Source organism: Balaenoptera ricei, chromosome 14, assembly GCF_028023285.1.
Source record: "Balaenoptera ricei isolate mBalRic1 chromosome 14, mBalRic1.hap2, whole genome shotgun sequence".
NCBI lineage: Eukaryota > Metazoa > Chordata > Mammalia > Artiodactyla > Balaenopteridae > Balaenoptera > Balaenoptera ricei.
The window spans coordinates 21920496-21933361 of record NC_082652.1 but is presented as its reverse complement, the minus strand read 5'-3'; the positions used below and the strand labels follow the sequence as shown (position 1 = coordinate 21933361).

At 47.7% G+C, this 12866-nt stretch overlaps 1 protein-coding gene across 3 annotated transcripts; it reads left to right on the top strand.

Annotated features, from left to right (window-relative positions):
• Positions 1-230: 230 nt before the first annotated feature.
• Positions 231-12566, top strand: LOC132347911 (cytochrome b-c1 complex subunit 9). Of its 3 annotated transcripts, XR_009497310.1 has the most exons (3): positions 231-427; positions 9174-9765; positions 10988-12566. XR_009497310.1 is itself a non-coding variant. In XM_059894844.1 (2 exons), exons 1-2 carry the CDS (start codon positions 278-280, stop codon positions 9420-9422), a joined length of 399 nt encoding a protein of 132 aa, XP_059750827.1. In that variant the 5' UTR covers positions 231-277; the 3' UTR covers positions 9423-9911. The 3 variants fall into 3 exon arrangements, 2 of the variants coding, with proteins under 2 accessions (XP_059750827.1, XP_059750828.1); XM_059894844.1 differs by lacking the exon at positions 10988-12566 and having other exon boundaries at positions 9174-9911; XM_059894845.1 differs by lacking the exons at positions 9174-9765; positions 10988-12566 and adding an exon at positions 1962-2227 and having other exon boundaries at positions 238-427.
• The last annotated feature ends 300 nt before the right edge of the window (positions 12567-12866 follow it).

Genomic DNA, 12866 nt, shown 5'->3' with positions numbered 1-12866 from the left:
GCTTCTGGGTGTCGTAGTTTAAAATATTCAATCAGCAAGAAATGATTGAGGAGAAAAATTCGGTAATACATTTTACCAACTATTTGGGCTGCCGTGATCTGGATTTTAGGAGATCTGAATCACGCGCAAGCCATCAGTTACTTCCATAGTTCAAAACGACGACCGCTGAGATCCAGAAGAACTACAAATCCCATAAAGCGTTACACGTTGAGGACCTTTGGAGAGAAAGCTCGGTCGCGGTGCATGCGCGGTGGCGCTAGTTCGGCAGCGGACAAACATGGCGGGCCCAACGTTGACTGCGAGATTGTACTCCCTGCTGTTCCGCAGGACCTCTACCTTTGCCCTCACCATAGCCGTGGGCGCCCTGTTCTTCGAGCGCGCCTTCGATCAAGGCGCGGACGCGATCTACGAACACATCAACGAAGGGGTGAGGGCCTGGGCCGTCCCTGACCTTGGGCCCCTCTGAGGGGTGACTGAGAGTGGAGGTGGGGCGGGATTCAGTCTACCTTTACGAGGAGGGGGGGATCCCTGGGTGTCTTCTGTCTGCAGACTGCCGTCTGTCCGCTCCGCCCGGTGTGAATCCTAAAACGTTAAACGGGGTCAATAGGTCCCACTTTGCAGGGGTTTTAAGTATTGCTGTCTCCCGCCCCATACACCTACTTGTCCATTTGCAGAAGCGAACACTAACCTAGTGAGAGCAAAGGACTTGTTAGGGCCACATCACCAGGGAGTTAGAGGCAAGTCAGGGCTGGACCCGGGACTCCCTATCTCGTCTGAAGGTTTCAAGGGCAGATTTGAGTGGGCGACGGTCGTGAAAAGAACAACTCTGTAGATACCGTGACTGGCCTTTTCAGATAGCACTTTTCAGTTCCAAAGTCTTTCCATGCTGTCAACGGTGGTATTAATAATGGTTAAGAGTAGGGTGGGTATGAAATCAGAGAGTCCTGGATGGGAACACTGGGCCTTATCAATTAATAACTGTGGCATTAAGGTGGGCGAGTTTCTTAACCTGTCTGAGCTTCATTTTTATCTGTGGAATTGAAATGATAATAATAGTAAGTATCTCAGGGAATTATTGTGAGGATTATATGAGATGCAGGCAAGGTGCCACAGTACCTGGTAGGTGGTACTCTCAAAAAACGGCATTTGTTACATTCCTCATGAGAAAGTGGAAGCATGAGATAGAGAAAAACAACACTTTTTAGACTCACTGTGTGCCAGGCACTGTGCTGGATGCCTTGCCTGCTTTCCGTCGTTAAATTGTGGCTCATACTGGGGAAGGTCTTGGACAAATAAGGCCTGTGCCACCACTCACTCTGTTTTTAACTTGAAGCTGTCTGGCCCTACAGCCCAGGCAGGCTCTGTCCACTGATGTACTGCCTGTGGCCAGGGCAATTTTCTACCCTTATGAAAGTGCTGCTACTGTTCATCTTCAAGCAGTTCCTCTGGCCGTTTCCAGTGTGTGGGGAAGGCATCTCAGGATGTTGTCATAACCCACCCATCTTTGGTGCTTTTAGGAATGAGAATCCAGCTAGTTCCTGACCCAAGGATCATAGGTCTGAGGAAATTTTTTAAATGGCTCAATGTGAAGTATTTGGGGACCATGCACTTAGGACCTCTTGAGTAATACCTGGGAGTTGAAGAAATGAGACATTTTCCAGCCTCTGTTCCTTAATAATTGTGTGCTCTGGGGGTAGGTCCGTCAGTCTCTCTACCTCAGTTTCCTGTAAAGTGAGATCATGCCTTCCCACTTACTTCACACACTGATTGAGAGCATCAGAACATTCTGTAAATGTTAGGAATGTACATCAAGCCTAGTACTGCTTCCAGTTTGCCCACTGCAAACTGTCAGGATGTGGTACATGTTTCTCTCAGGTTTGTTATAGAGACCAGGGCAGTGGGAGGAGTTATAAAATGTGAGAGGCAAAACTAAGTTTGTGGTTCTTGTCTTTAAAATACAGAAGCTATGGAAACACATCAAGCACAAGTATGAGAACAAGGAGTAGTTCCTCGGAGGCCCCAGTCCAGGCCAGAAGGACCAGGTCCACCCACCAGCTGTTTGCCCAGAGTCAGGGCCTCAGCTTGAAGATGAAGCTCATGTCACTCTCCACGGGCCACCTTTAGCTGTTGGCAGGAGATGACGTCACCTGACAGACTCTTTAACTTCTGCTATGTTTGAAGTATGTTTAGTCAGAGTCATCGACAAATAAATATAAATTGTCCTTGAGACCTGCTTCTGCATCGGGTGCTTTTTAACTACCTGATCTTCACTTAACAGTTATTTGACACCACTTCAAAGTCCTCTGCGAACATCTGAAGGGCAGATTCCATTATTTTGGGTTTCCCATTAACTTCCAAAGAAGAATTCTAGTTTTCAAACCATGAGCTAGAGTTGGTGATGTTATCTTCAGCTTTGGCTTCTAAACCAATAACTCCATTCTTAAGTCAGGCAGAGGATAGCTAACTGGCTTGGCCCTAGGGAAGCGCTGTGGATCCAGAGGGGGAACAAACCATGGCCTGAGGGTTTAATCTCCATTCTGCCTTTAACTTGCTGAGTATCTTTGGGTAAGCTGGCGTACCTCTCTGGGCCACCGCTCATCTTCTGATGGCTGTAAGGGACGTTGGAAAACATGCAGCATGGCTGGGAGCAGCCATGGAGAGCACTGGGATGTGCTGAACAGGAGTAGAGCAGTTCTGTTTGGTAACTGGCCTGGGAAGATGAGTGACTCACCTGTCCGCCATATTTCACCTGGAGCTTGGCATGATTGGGCCAGAGCTGGATCAACCACCAGCAACTAATGGGGAAGAGTCAGGTCGGGAAACACAGGGGTAGGAGAGAACCTAGGAATTGCCCAGTTTGCCCTACCTGAGGCATATCTTAATGAAGATGAAGTCAAGCCCTCGAGAAATCATGACCTGCCAAAGGTAGTACAGCTCTGGGGGCCAAATCAAGACCTGAACCAAAGTAGAGGTTCATTCTAAGACTGATTCTAAGAATGATTTCAGCATTAATAGAGGAACACTCTGGGGGTTGAAGATTGCCACTTACTTTACACTGTTCCCAACGATTTGGGGGCAACGTGCTGGTGAAAAACAATAAAGCAGGGAGCATTCTCGAACAGTTATTCTACATTATTCTTGAGCACCTGATGACGAGCTCAGAGCAGCAGAGTTAGAATGAACTTAGTTGATCACTTGTCTCGGGGCACATTCAGCCCAAGCAGCAAGCGTATTCCTAAGCCATTCTACATTAAGATGCCCCTTTATTGGACTTCCCTGGTGGTCCAGTGGTTAAGGCTCCGTGCTCCCACTGCAGGGGGTGCGGGTTCAATCCCTGGTCGGGGAAGATCCTGCATGCAGTGCGGCCCAGCCAAAAAAAAAAAAGATGCCCCATTATTTGTCATCTGCATTTCTGGGCTGTTGAGGTTGTGTGTGTGTGTGTATTTCCTTTCAATAAGAGCCAAACATTAAAATAATAAGCGCCGTTTTACTTATTTTAGGGGATTGAATATTTTCCACCCAGAACCTCAGAATGTGACCTTATTTGGAACTAGGGTCTTTGCAGATGTAATTAGTTAAATTAAGATGAGGTCGTAATAGGTTGGGGTGGGCCCTAAATCCAATGACTGGTGTCCTTTTAAGAAGGCCATGTGAAGACAGCAACAGAGATTGGAGTTGAGCTTTCACAGGCCAAGGAATGCCAGAGATTGCCAGCAACCACCAGAAGCAAGGAAAGGGACAAGGAAGGATTCTTCCCTAAAGACCAGAGGGGGAATTCCCTGGCGGTCCAGTGGTTACGACTCCGCGCTTCCACTGCAGGGGGCATGGGTTCGATCCCTGGGTGGGGGGACTAAGATCCCATATGCTGCATGGCGCAGCCAAAAGAAATGATATGGAAAATTGATACAGATGCACTACCGGAAAGAGTGTGTGAAGTGGTACCATTTCCTGGAGGTTATTTTGTACATATGTATTAAGATCCTTAATATACATACCCTTGATCCAATAAATTCCACTTCTAGTAACTTTTCCTAAAAAAAAAAAAAAAAGAAAAAGAAAGTCCACAAGAGATGTTCATCATGTTGTTTATAATGGGTGGGGAGGGGGGGATGAAATATCCAAAATAGGACTTACTATTGAGGTGAAATATGCAGTCATTTAAAACCAAGTTTTAACTGGGAGACAATATCTAACAAACATGGCATATCCAACCTCATTAATATGAAGGAAATATCCAACAAACATGGCACATCCAACCTCACTAATATGAAGCAGTCTTCCAAATCCATAAGACTAAGTAGAAGCTGGGGTGAATGACAGGAATAGGCAATTAAGGAATACAAATGGCCACAAACATGAGAAGATGCCCAGTTTCACTAATAAACAAAATGAAATACCATTTTTTGCGCATCAGATGAACAAAGATGGAAAAGATTAGCAGCACCAGTAGTTTAGTGAAGAAGCAGGCACTGCCCACAGGCATTGGGACAGTGATTTTGGAGGGTACTTTGTCGATATCTATTTTATTTAAATGTTTGTTCCTTTTGACCTTGATCTTCCACATCTAGAAAAATATCTCCAGAATCCCATGTGCACATGAACCCACACAAAAAGTCATTGGAGCATTGTTTGGAATTAAAAAAGAAGAAAAACGCCCTTCAATAGGGGAGTGGTTAAATACAAGGTAGATTCATACCACAGAAATCTATGCAGACAATAAAAAGACTGAGGTGACTCAGCATGTAGTTGAAAAGAAAAATAAAGTGAAAACGAAATCAAGCTGCAAAACGGTATGTTTAGTTGTTTAGTTTGATATCACTTATGTAGACACACGCACATTGATAAGGGTACACACAGAGTACTGCAGGATGTGCACTAAATTTTCCTGGGAAAACACACAACTGAGGGCTAGGATTTCAAACAACCTTCACTTTGTGCAACAGTGATTGACTTTTTCTTGCAACAAGCAGATATTGATGTTCTAATAAAAATATTTTATAGCAAAGAAAGCAATTCAGTAAAAAATGTTTAAGGCAAATGCTCAGATAAAACAGTCAAAATATAAAGCTGAGTAAAAAAAAGGTCACAAATTCCTATAAAGCATGATACATTTTTTAAATTAATTTATTTGTTTTTATTTTTGGCTGCGTTGGGTCTTCGTTGCTGTGCGCGGGCTTTCTCTAGTTGTGGCGAGCGGGGGCTACTCTTTGTTGCAGTGCGCGGACTTCTCATTGTCGTGGCTTCTCTTGTTGCAGAGCACGGGCTCTAGGCGCGCGGGCTTCAGTAGTTGTGGCACGCGGGCTCAGTAGTTGTGGCTTGCAGGCTCCAGAGTGCAGGCTCAGTAGTTGTGGCACATGGGCTTAGTTGCTCCGCAGCATGTGGGATCTTCCTGGACCAGGGCTCGAACCCGTGTCCCCTGCATTGGTAGGCGGATTCTTAACCACTACGCCACCAGGGAAGCCCAAGCATGATACATTTTTTAAGACTCAGCGCTTTCACTGCCGTGGGCCTGGGTTCAATCCCTGGTTGGGGAACTAAGATCCCTCAAGCAGTGAGGTGTGGCCAAAAAAAAAAGGAAATGCTCACACCAAATTGTTCACAGTGGTGAACTGGCTGAACTATTTTCTTTCCCATTGTATTTCCCCATGATTTCTAAGTTTTCTGCATCAAGCATGTACTCTCTTCATAATGGGGGAGTATAAGTAAAAGGGGGAGAGAGCTTGATCACAGAGAGACAAAAAATGTGAGCCCCCAACCCTGGCTCCAGGCCTGGAACCCGGCTGCTGGGTGGCCCAGGGCTCCTCTTCCTGAGGTCCCAGTGGGCACTTGTCCTTGACTGGCACTGCCAAATGGGAGCTGGACCTACTCAGGGCTGGGTGGGTCTGCCAGCAGGTGGGGGACGTGAGGATTAGCACCCTCCTCAGACTGACACAGAGAAGCTGTTTATTGCTGGAAAAAAATTCACCTCTGTCCCAAGCTCAGCCGGAGGTGTGTTCTGGAGACGAGAGCTGTCTTTACAGTTAGAAAGCCCCAAGGACTCTGCACCTGGTCCCCTTGCACAGGTGTCAGGAAAAGCTAATTGCTTAGGTGCCTCATAAAGCAAGTTCCAGAAGGTCTCTGAAATTGTCTTCAGAAGTTAGCATCTGGTATAGCTCTGAGCAAGTAGGACTGCTCTCTGGGCAAAGAGTTTTATGCTGATGTCCTATTCCTCTAGCTTCTCTCTTGCATTCGGAAACATCTCTCCAAACTGGTAGAAACCATTCATTCAACCAATACATCTCTGTTGAGTGCCTGTTCTTCCTGGCACTGTCCTAGACCTTGGGCAAATAGTGGAGAACCAGAAAGACCCCTACCCTCTTGGAGCTTAAGCATTCTAGTAGGTGAGACAGACAGTAAACAAGAAAGTAAATAAGAATTATAGCTCATGTTAAGGGCTATGAAAATAAAACTGGGTAACATATAGGGAGTGACTCAGGTTTGAAGAGCAACATTAAATGGTCAAGGAAGTCTTCTCTATGGAGATGACATTTGAGCTGCGATTTGAATAGAAATCTCAGTCAGGTAAAGACCCAGAGTAAGAGCATTCCAGTAAATGAGAACAGCAAGTGCGAAGGCCCTGAGGTAGATGTGAGTTTGGTTTAGTCACTGTACTGAAGGAAGAGAGGGAATGATAGGGTCAGATGCTGTGTGGTCTTGTAGGCCACACTAAAAGAGTTTGGATTTCATTCTTTTTTGTTTGTTTCTTTAATAAATATATTCATTTGTTTATTTTTGGCTGCATTGGGTCTTTGTTGGTGCACGTGGGCTTTCTCTAAGTGCAGAGAGCGGGGACTACTCTTCGTTGCGGTGCACGGGCTTCTCATTGCCGTGGCTTCTCTTGTTGTGGAGCACGGGCTCTAGGCGTGCGGGCTTCAGTAGTTGTGGCTCGCGGGCTCTAGAGCGCAGGCTCAGTAGTTGTGGAACACGGGCGTAGTTGCTCCGCGGCATGTGGGATCTTCCCGGACCAGGGCTTGAACCCGTGTCCCCTGCATTGGCAGGCAGATTCTTAACCACTGCGCCACCAGGGAAATCCTGGATTTCATTCTAAGAAGAAAGGGAAGCCCCTGGGGTGGGGGTGGGGTTCTGATTAATGATTTACATTTATCAATCATTTACTATGAGCCAGGCATTGTACTCAGTGCTCAGCAGTTCACATGTCATTTAATTTGAACAATAACAACAATCCAAAAGGTCATATTATTGATATTATTCCTATTGAATAGCTCTAGTGAAGTGTAAAGAGCACTAATTTTAGAATGGACAGTCCTGCGTTAGAATTCAAGCCCCACCACTCACTGGCTGTGTAAACTCAGCCAAGTTACTCACCCTCTCTGAGTTCATTTCCTCATCTGTAAAATACTCACCGTGATATTCACAATGATAGCTATGATTCTTATTATTTCTGGAGATGTTGTCATCTTGGAGGGGTGTCAAGGGGAGTAAAGATTACTGTACAGTAAATCCTCACCCAGCTGTCTGCTTAATTAACCCAGCTAGGGGCTACCCTGGAAACTTCTGGCACTCCAGGGCAGCCTGCCAAGGCTCAAAACTTTTCAGCTCTGGCTGGAGTCCAATTTATCCTGGCAGCTCAAAGAAAGAAGGAAGGCCCAGCCCTCAGAACATTCTAGGCTAGTCCACGGTAAACACAAGAATGCCGCCTATCACAGGCTGGGTTCCCTGGGAAGCAAACTCTGGGCTGGAAGTTAGGGTGCAGGAGGTTTATTAAGGAGTGCCCTTGGGGTCAATATCCTTCAGGTTGACAAAGGAAGGATAGGAAATAGGGCCACCAGAGGGAGAAGCCAGATGTAAATGCTGTCTTAATGGTGGCCTCAGGCCCTGTATACCTGCATCCACTCCCTGGGGCTCTGCAAGATCCAATCTGCAAAATAAAGATAACTAGACATGCTTTTGCCTGTTAAAGGATGCAGATGAGAACTGGAAAACTGTTCACAATGTCTTATTAACTGAAAAAATGGTGAGAACAGCATGTGTCGAGTGATCTCATTTTTGTAGAAAACCAATATTTATATTCCTTTTTCTAAAATAATGCTAGAAGGATGAGAACTAAAATCCTAACAGCGATTATTTCTGCTGGTTTTTCTTTCTTTGCTTATTGGTGTGACCCACTCCAAGCATGTTACTGCTTTTGTAAGAAGGTAGAGGGGGAGCCAATGTAAGTTACTAAAAAGAAATAGATTCCATCCAGTAACGCAGCCAGCCCTTGCAACAACAAGGAACAAGGACTGTCCTACAGATGAGCTTGAAATCTTCTGAGGAAGGGACAGAAATCAATGAATTTAAAATGTCTGAGCACGTAGAGAATGGACTTGAGGACATGGAGAGGGGGAAGGGTAAGCTGGGACGAAGTGAGAGAGTAGCATTGACATCTATACACTACCAAATGTAAAATAGCTAGTGGGAAGCAGCTGTATTGCACGGGGAGGAGAGATCAGTTCTGTGCTTTGTGACCACCTAGAGGGGTGGGATAGGGAGGGTGGGAGGGAGACGCAAGAGTGAGAGGATATGGGGATATATGTATACATATAGCTGATTCACTTTGTTATACAGCAGAAACTAACACAACATTGTAAAGTGATTATACTCCAATAAAGATGTTAATAAATAAATAAATAAATAAATAAATAAAATAAAATAAATGTCTGAGCAATGTGCAAAGTTGGAGGGAATACAAATTCCCCAGGCAAGATGGAGGTAATGGCAGCTTCTTGAGTGTTAGGAAAGGATGAACACTCTGTACCAGGGGCAGGCATTGGCCCACTCGGAAGATCACACACACACACACACAAACACACACACACACACGCGCGCGCAAAGCTGCCTTTTCCAGGCATTCACCCAGGACCAGGCCTGGGCCCCATGCCGTTAACATGCCCTGTATCACTGGATCCTCAGTCCGAGGTGGGCACTGCTCTCCATCCCATTTTACAGGTGGAAAATGAGGCTCAGAGAGGTTAAGTGTCTTGCCTAGGGTAACACAGCTAGTGAGAGTGGAGCAGAGGTTCAAAAACAGGGCAGTTGGCTCCAGAGCTCATATCCACTACTCCACACCGTGTAAAAATCATTTTTCTCTTTTCACTGAGGCCTTGGCCTGATATGCTTGGATTTATGCACAGACTGAAAGCCAAGGGCAGGCTCCAGCCGGCATCAAGGACAAGGCAATGATGGAATGCAGAGAGCGTCGGCTGGGAGCTCTTCCATTGACAGTCTGTGAGTACAACGGTGCTGACCGCCTTCCTGCTGCTCCTGGCTTATCCTGCCTTCAGGACTCCTGCATGGAAACTTCCTCGACTGCTCTGGACACTTCCTCTCCACTGAACCCTCAGAAGGCTGCCAGGTCAACTCCCCTGCTCAAACGCCTTTAATAGCTCCCCACTACCTATAAGATCAAGTTCAAATTCCTCAGCCTGACATTTAAGATCCAGGCTACTTCAAACCTCACTTAATACACCTTCCAAATAGGGCCCTTTGCTCTCTCATCTTGTGCTTAAACATGGATTATGGGGATTCCCTGGTGGTCTAGTCCTAACCAGGACTTTGCGCTTTCACTGCCGAGGGCACGGGTTCAATCCCTGGTCGGGGAACCAAGATCCCGCGAGCTGCGCGGTATGACCACCACCACCAACAACAAAAACACATGGATTATGGAAACAGAACATGCCCGAGTTTGAACTCCAGCTCTGCGCCTCTACAGCCAGGCGACTTTGGGTGGGTTGCTTCTCCTCTGTGAGCCTCAGTTTCCTCATGTGGAGAATGGGATAACGATAATGAGACCTCACAGGGTGCTTGGGAAGACATGGGAGATAAGACTTGTGCTGTGCTTAGCACAGGCCTGTCAGGGGTAGTTTTGTTACATTGCTTCAGCGAGCAAGTTAACGGCGGGGGGGGGGGGGGGGGGGAGCGGGGGGGGGAGGCTCCCTGCACAGTCTCCAGGGACCAGGACCTAATTAGCATATTCAGTCCACAAAATGATGGCTGAGAGCTTTGGGGATGACTGTACAGCTGAATCATCGAAGTGAGCCCTCCCCGACACCGCCGTTGTCCCAGCTGCTTTAAAACCATGTTCCCTACCTCCTTTCCATCCCTCTGAGGACGGATCGCTTTCTGTGTTCCCCTCTGTGTCCCTTGACAATCTTGTTTTCAGTGTCTCTAACACTGTTGTAAACCCAGCGGCCTTGTGTCTTCCTCAGGCAGACCTTATCTCTTCCCCACACCTTTCACTGTGTAACAGAGTCCTCTGCTTCCGTCCATCTTCCTTCCTTCCTGATGTCGAAGCAGACTTCTGTCTCCCTCCTGTATAGGCTTCCAACAGAGAAGCCACTTCCTGCCCTGGGGCTGAAATTCCACGAGATGCCTTGTCTCCTTGGTTCACTAAGCTTTCCTTATGAAACCCCTCCTTCAAACTGCGCCCTCCAATGATCATCCTTTCCTTCCACTGGCAGACAGGGGAGACTGTGGCAGAGTGGGGATTTGGAAAATAGGTCCTGCCCGGCTTTCTACTCTCCTCTCCTTTCCCCTGCCCCTCTGTCAATGGAATGACTCTATTAGAGGGGTTGTATCAACAGAAGTATGGTGTTTAGAACGAAGGAGGTGATAGGTCCTCTTTTTCATGCTAAGCCAATCGCATTTAGAGTATTGTGGCTTCCGGTTCAAGTGCCAAGCTATAGAGAGGTAGGAAAACCAAGAGGCCGAAAATAGGGACTTTGGAGGCTGGCAAACCTGGGTTTGAATCCTGACTTAGCCATGATCAAGCGACTAACCTGCTAAATGAGGCTTATAATCACACCTATCACTGGCTTTGTTTCAAGGATTTAGTGAGGTAGTTTACAGTCCCCTGGGCACCTCCTCTGGGCTCCCAGGGCACCCAGCACATACTTAACCAGGCTGACTTGTGCCTGTCTTCTTCTCTCTCTGGCTCCTGTGTGTCTAGGTCATCCTGAGCCCAGAGGCCTCTGGGAAGACTGCCCTGGACGAGTCAGGGCAGCTGTGCTGAGGGGGTGAGACGTGGGGTGCCCAGAAAGCTGGCTGGAGCATTGGTGGGAGGCACCCGCCACCCCTCACCTGGCTCCCTGTGAGCAAGGCCCTGCGAGTTCACTGGCCACCTCACAGCAGGCCACGACTGTACACGCCTTATCCCAGCCATCCTGCCAGCATCTCCAATTTACAGACAAGACAACTGTGGCTCAGAGAGGTGAGGCCACCTTGCTCAGAGTCACACAGACAGACAGTGGCTGAGACCAGCTGGCTTCTGACCCCAGAGCCTGGCCCCTGCTCTGAATGGCAAAAGCGAAATAGACCACTGGCCATTCAGAAGCCCCAGATCCCCAAGGAAAAGTTCTGGCCTGGCCATTGCATGTTACTCTGAGTTACGACTCTCGGGGAGGAACCAATGCCTTTTTGTGCAGACCCCTCCTGAGCGGGGGAGTCTGGTTTTCCAGGTGTAACAAGCCACATGCATCCCCTTTAGCAGGTCACCGAGCTTGTCCTCAGCTGTTGCTCCTCTCCTGTAACAGGCTGACTGGACCTGGGGGCGGGGCTCTGCCCATCGTCATGTGGACCTGGTGAGCCTGTCACAGGAACAGACGGCAGCCTCACCTGCCACTAATCAAACTCCCATCCGAAGGGGTCTCAGCTCGACTGTTCCCGAGGCTCCCTAGAGGCAGGGGCCTGTGGGGAAGGCTGTTTCATGACAGAACTTGCCCACGGAGGTAAAAGCCATCCCCGATTCTGTCCTCCTGGTGGGAGCTGTCAGGAAAAATACAGATAGAGGCAGCTCTAAAGCTGTTCGTGGCCCTGGGACCCCAGAATCCCACGTTTAGAAATGTGCCCCCCCTGGAAATAACAGGTGATTTGTGCAAAGAGGTTTGCGGCAGGGTGATTAAAAGAGAGCAGAGTAATGCAGGGCTGGACAAATGCAGAGTGGACAGGGCTGCCCACCAGTTTTCTTCTCTCCCAACTGAACAAGTTCACGGCTCTCAGAGTGTCCCCCAGTTGTGACCTCATCTGACCCTCACAGTTACTGGTCCCCACGAGGCAAGAGGGCTTAGAGAATGATCATCCCTGTTTCGCACAAGAAGAAATCAAGGCCCAGAGAGTCCGAGTGACTGACATAAGGTCACACAGCTTATTGAAAGTCTAGAACCTGGGCCCCAGCCTCCTGACCCTCCATCCAGTGCTTTTTTTCACCACCCCTGGCCACCTTTAGGAGCAAATTAAAAATAAAAAGGATGGGGGCTTCCCTGGTGGCACAGTGGTTGAGAATCTGCCTGCCAATGCAGGGGACACAGGTTCGAGCCCTGGTTGGGGAAGATCCCACATGCCGCGGAGCAACTGGGCCCGTGAGCCAAAAATAAATTAATTAAAAAAAAATAAAAATAAAAAAATAAAAAGGATGGACACGTGAGGCCTGGGAACGTGCATGTGAAAGAACGCTAAGTAGATCAGACCATGAGATGGGAGACAGGGTGGGTGCCTGCGTGTAATCTCTGTAAATAAAATTCCTAAGTGTACAGGAATGATTGGTGCTCATCCCACTGGAGGCTCTTTTTCTGCCAGGCTCTTCTATGAAAACTACTTTAAGGAGGAGAAAACCATAATTACCCCCTCGGGATGGCAGAACACTTAAGGGACATGTCAGATTGCTGAGGGTGGGCTCATGCAGCCAGACAAAGCATATTCAATGTCATACTTTCATATGTGGAGAACTAGAATTCAGGACCCGTTGTTTTGTAATTCAGACCAAAGCAAGTGAAGCTCCACACCACCTCCAGGGCTGGGAGAGACCCCCAGCACCCCAGTGAATTCTTAAG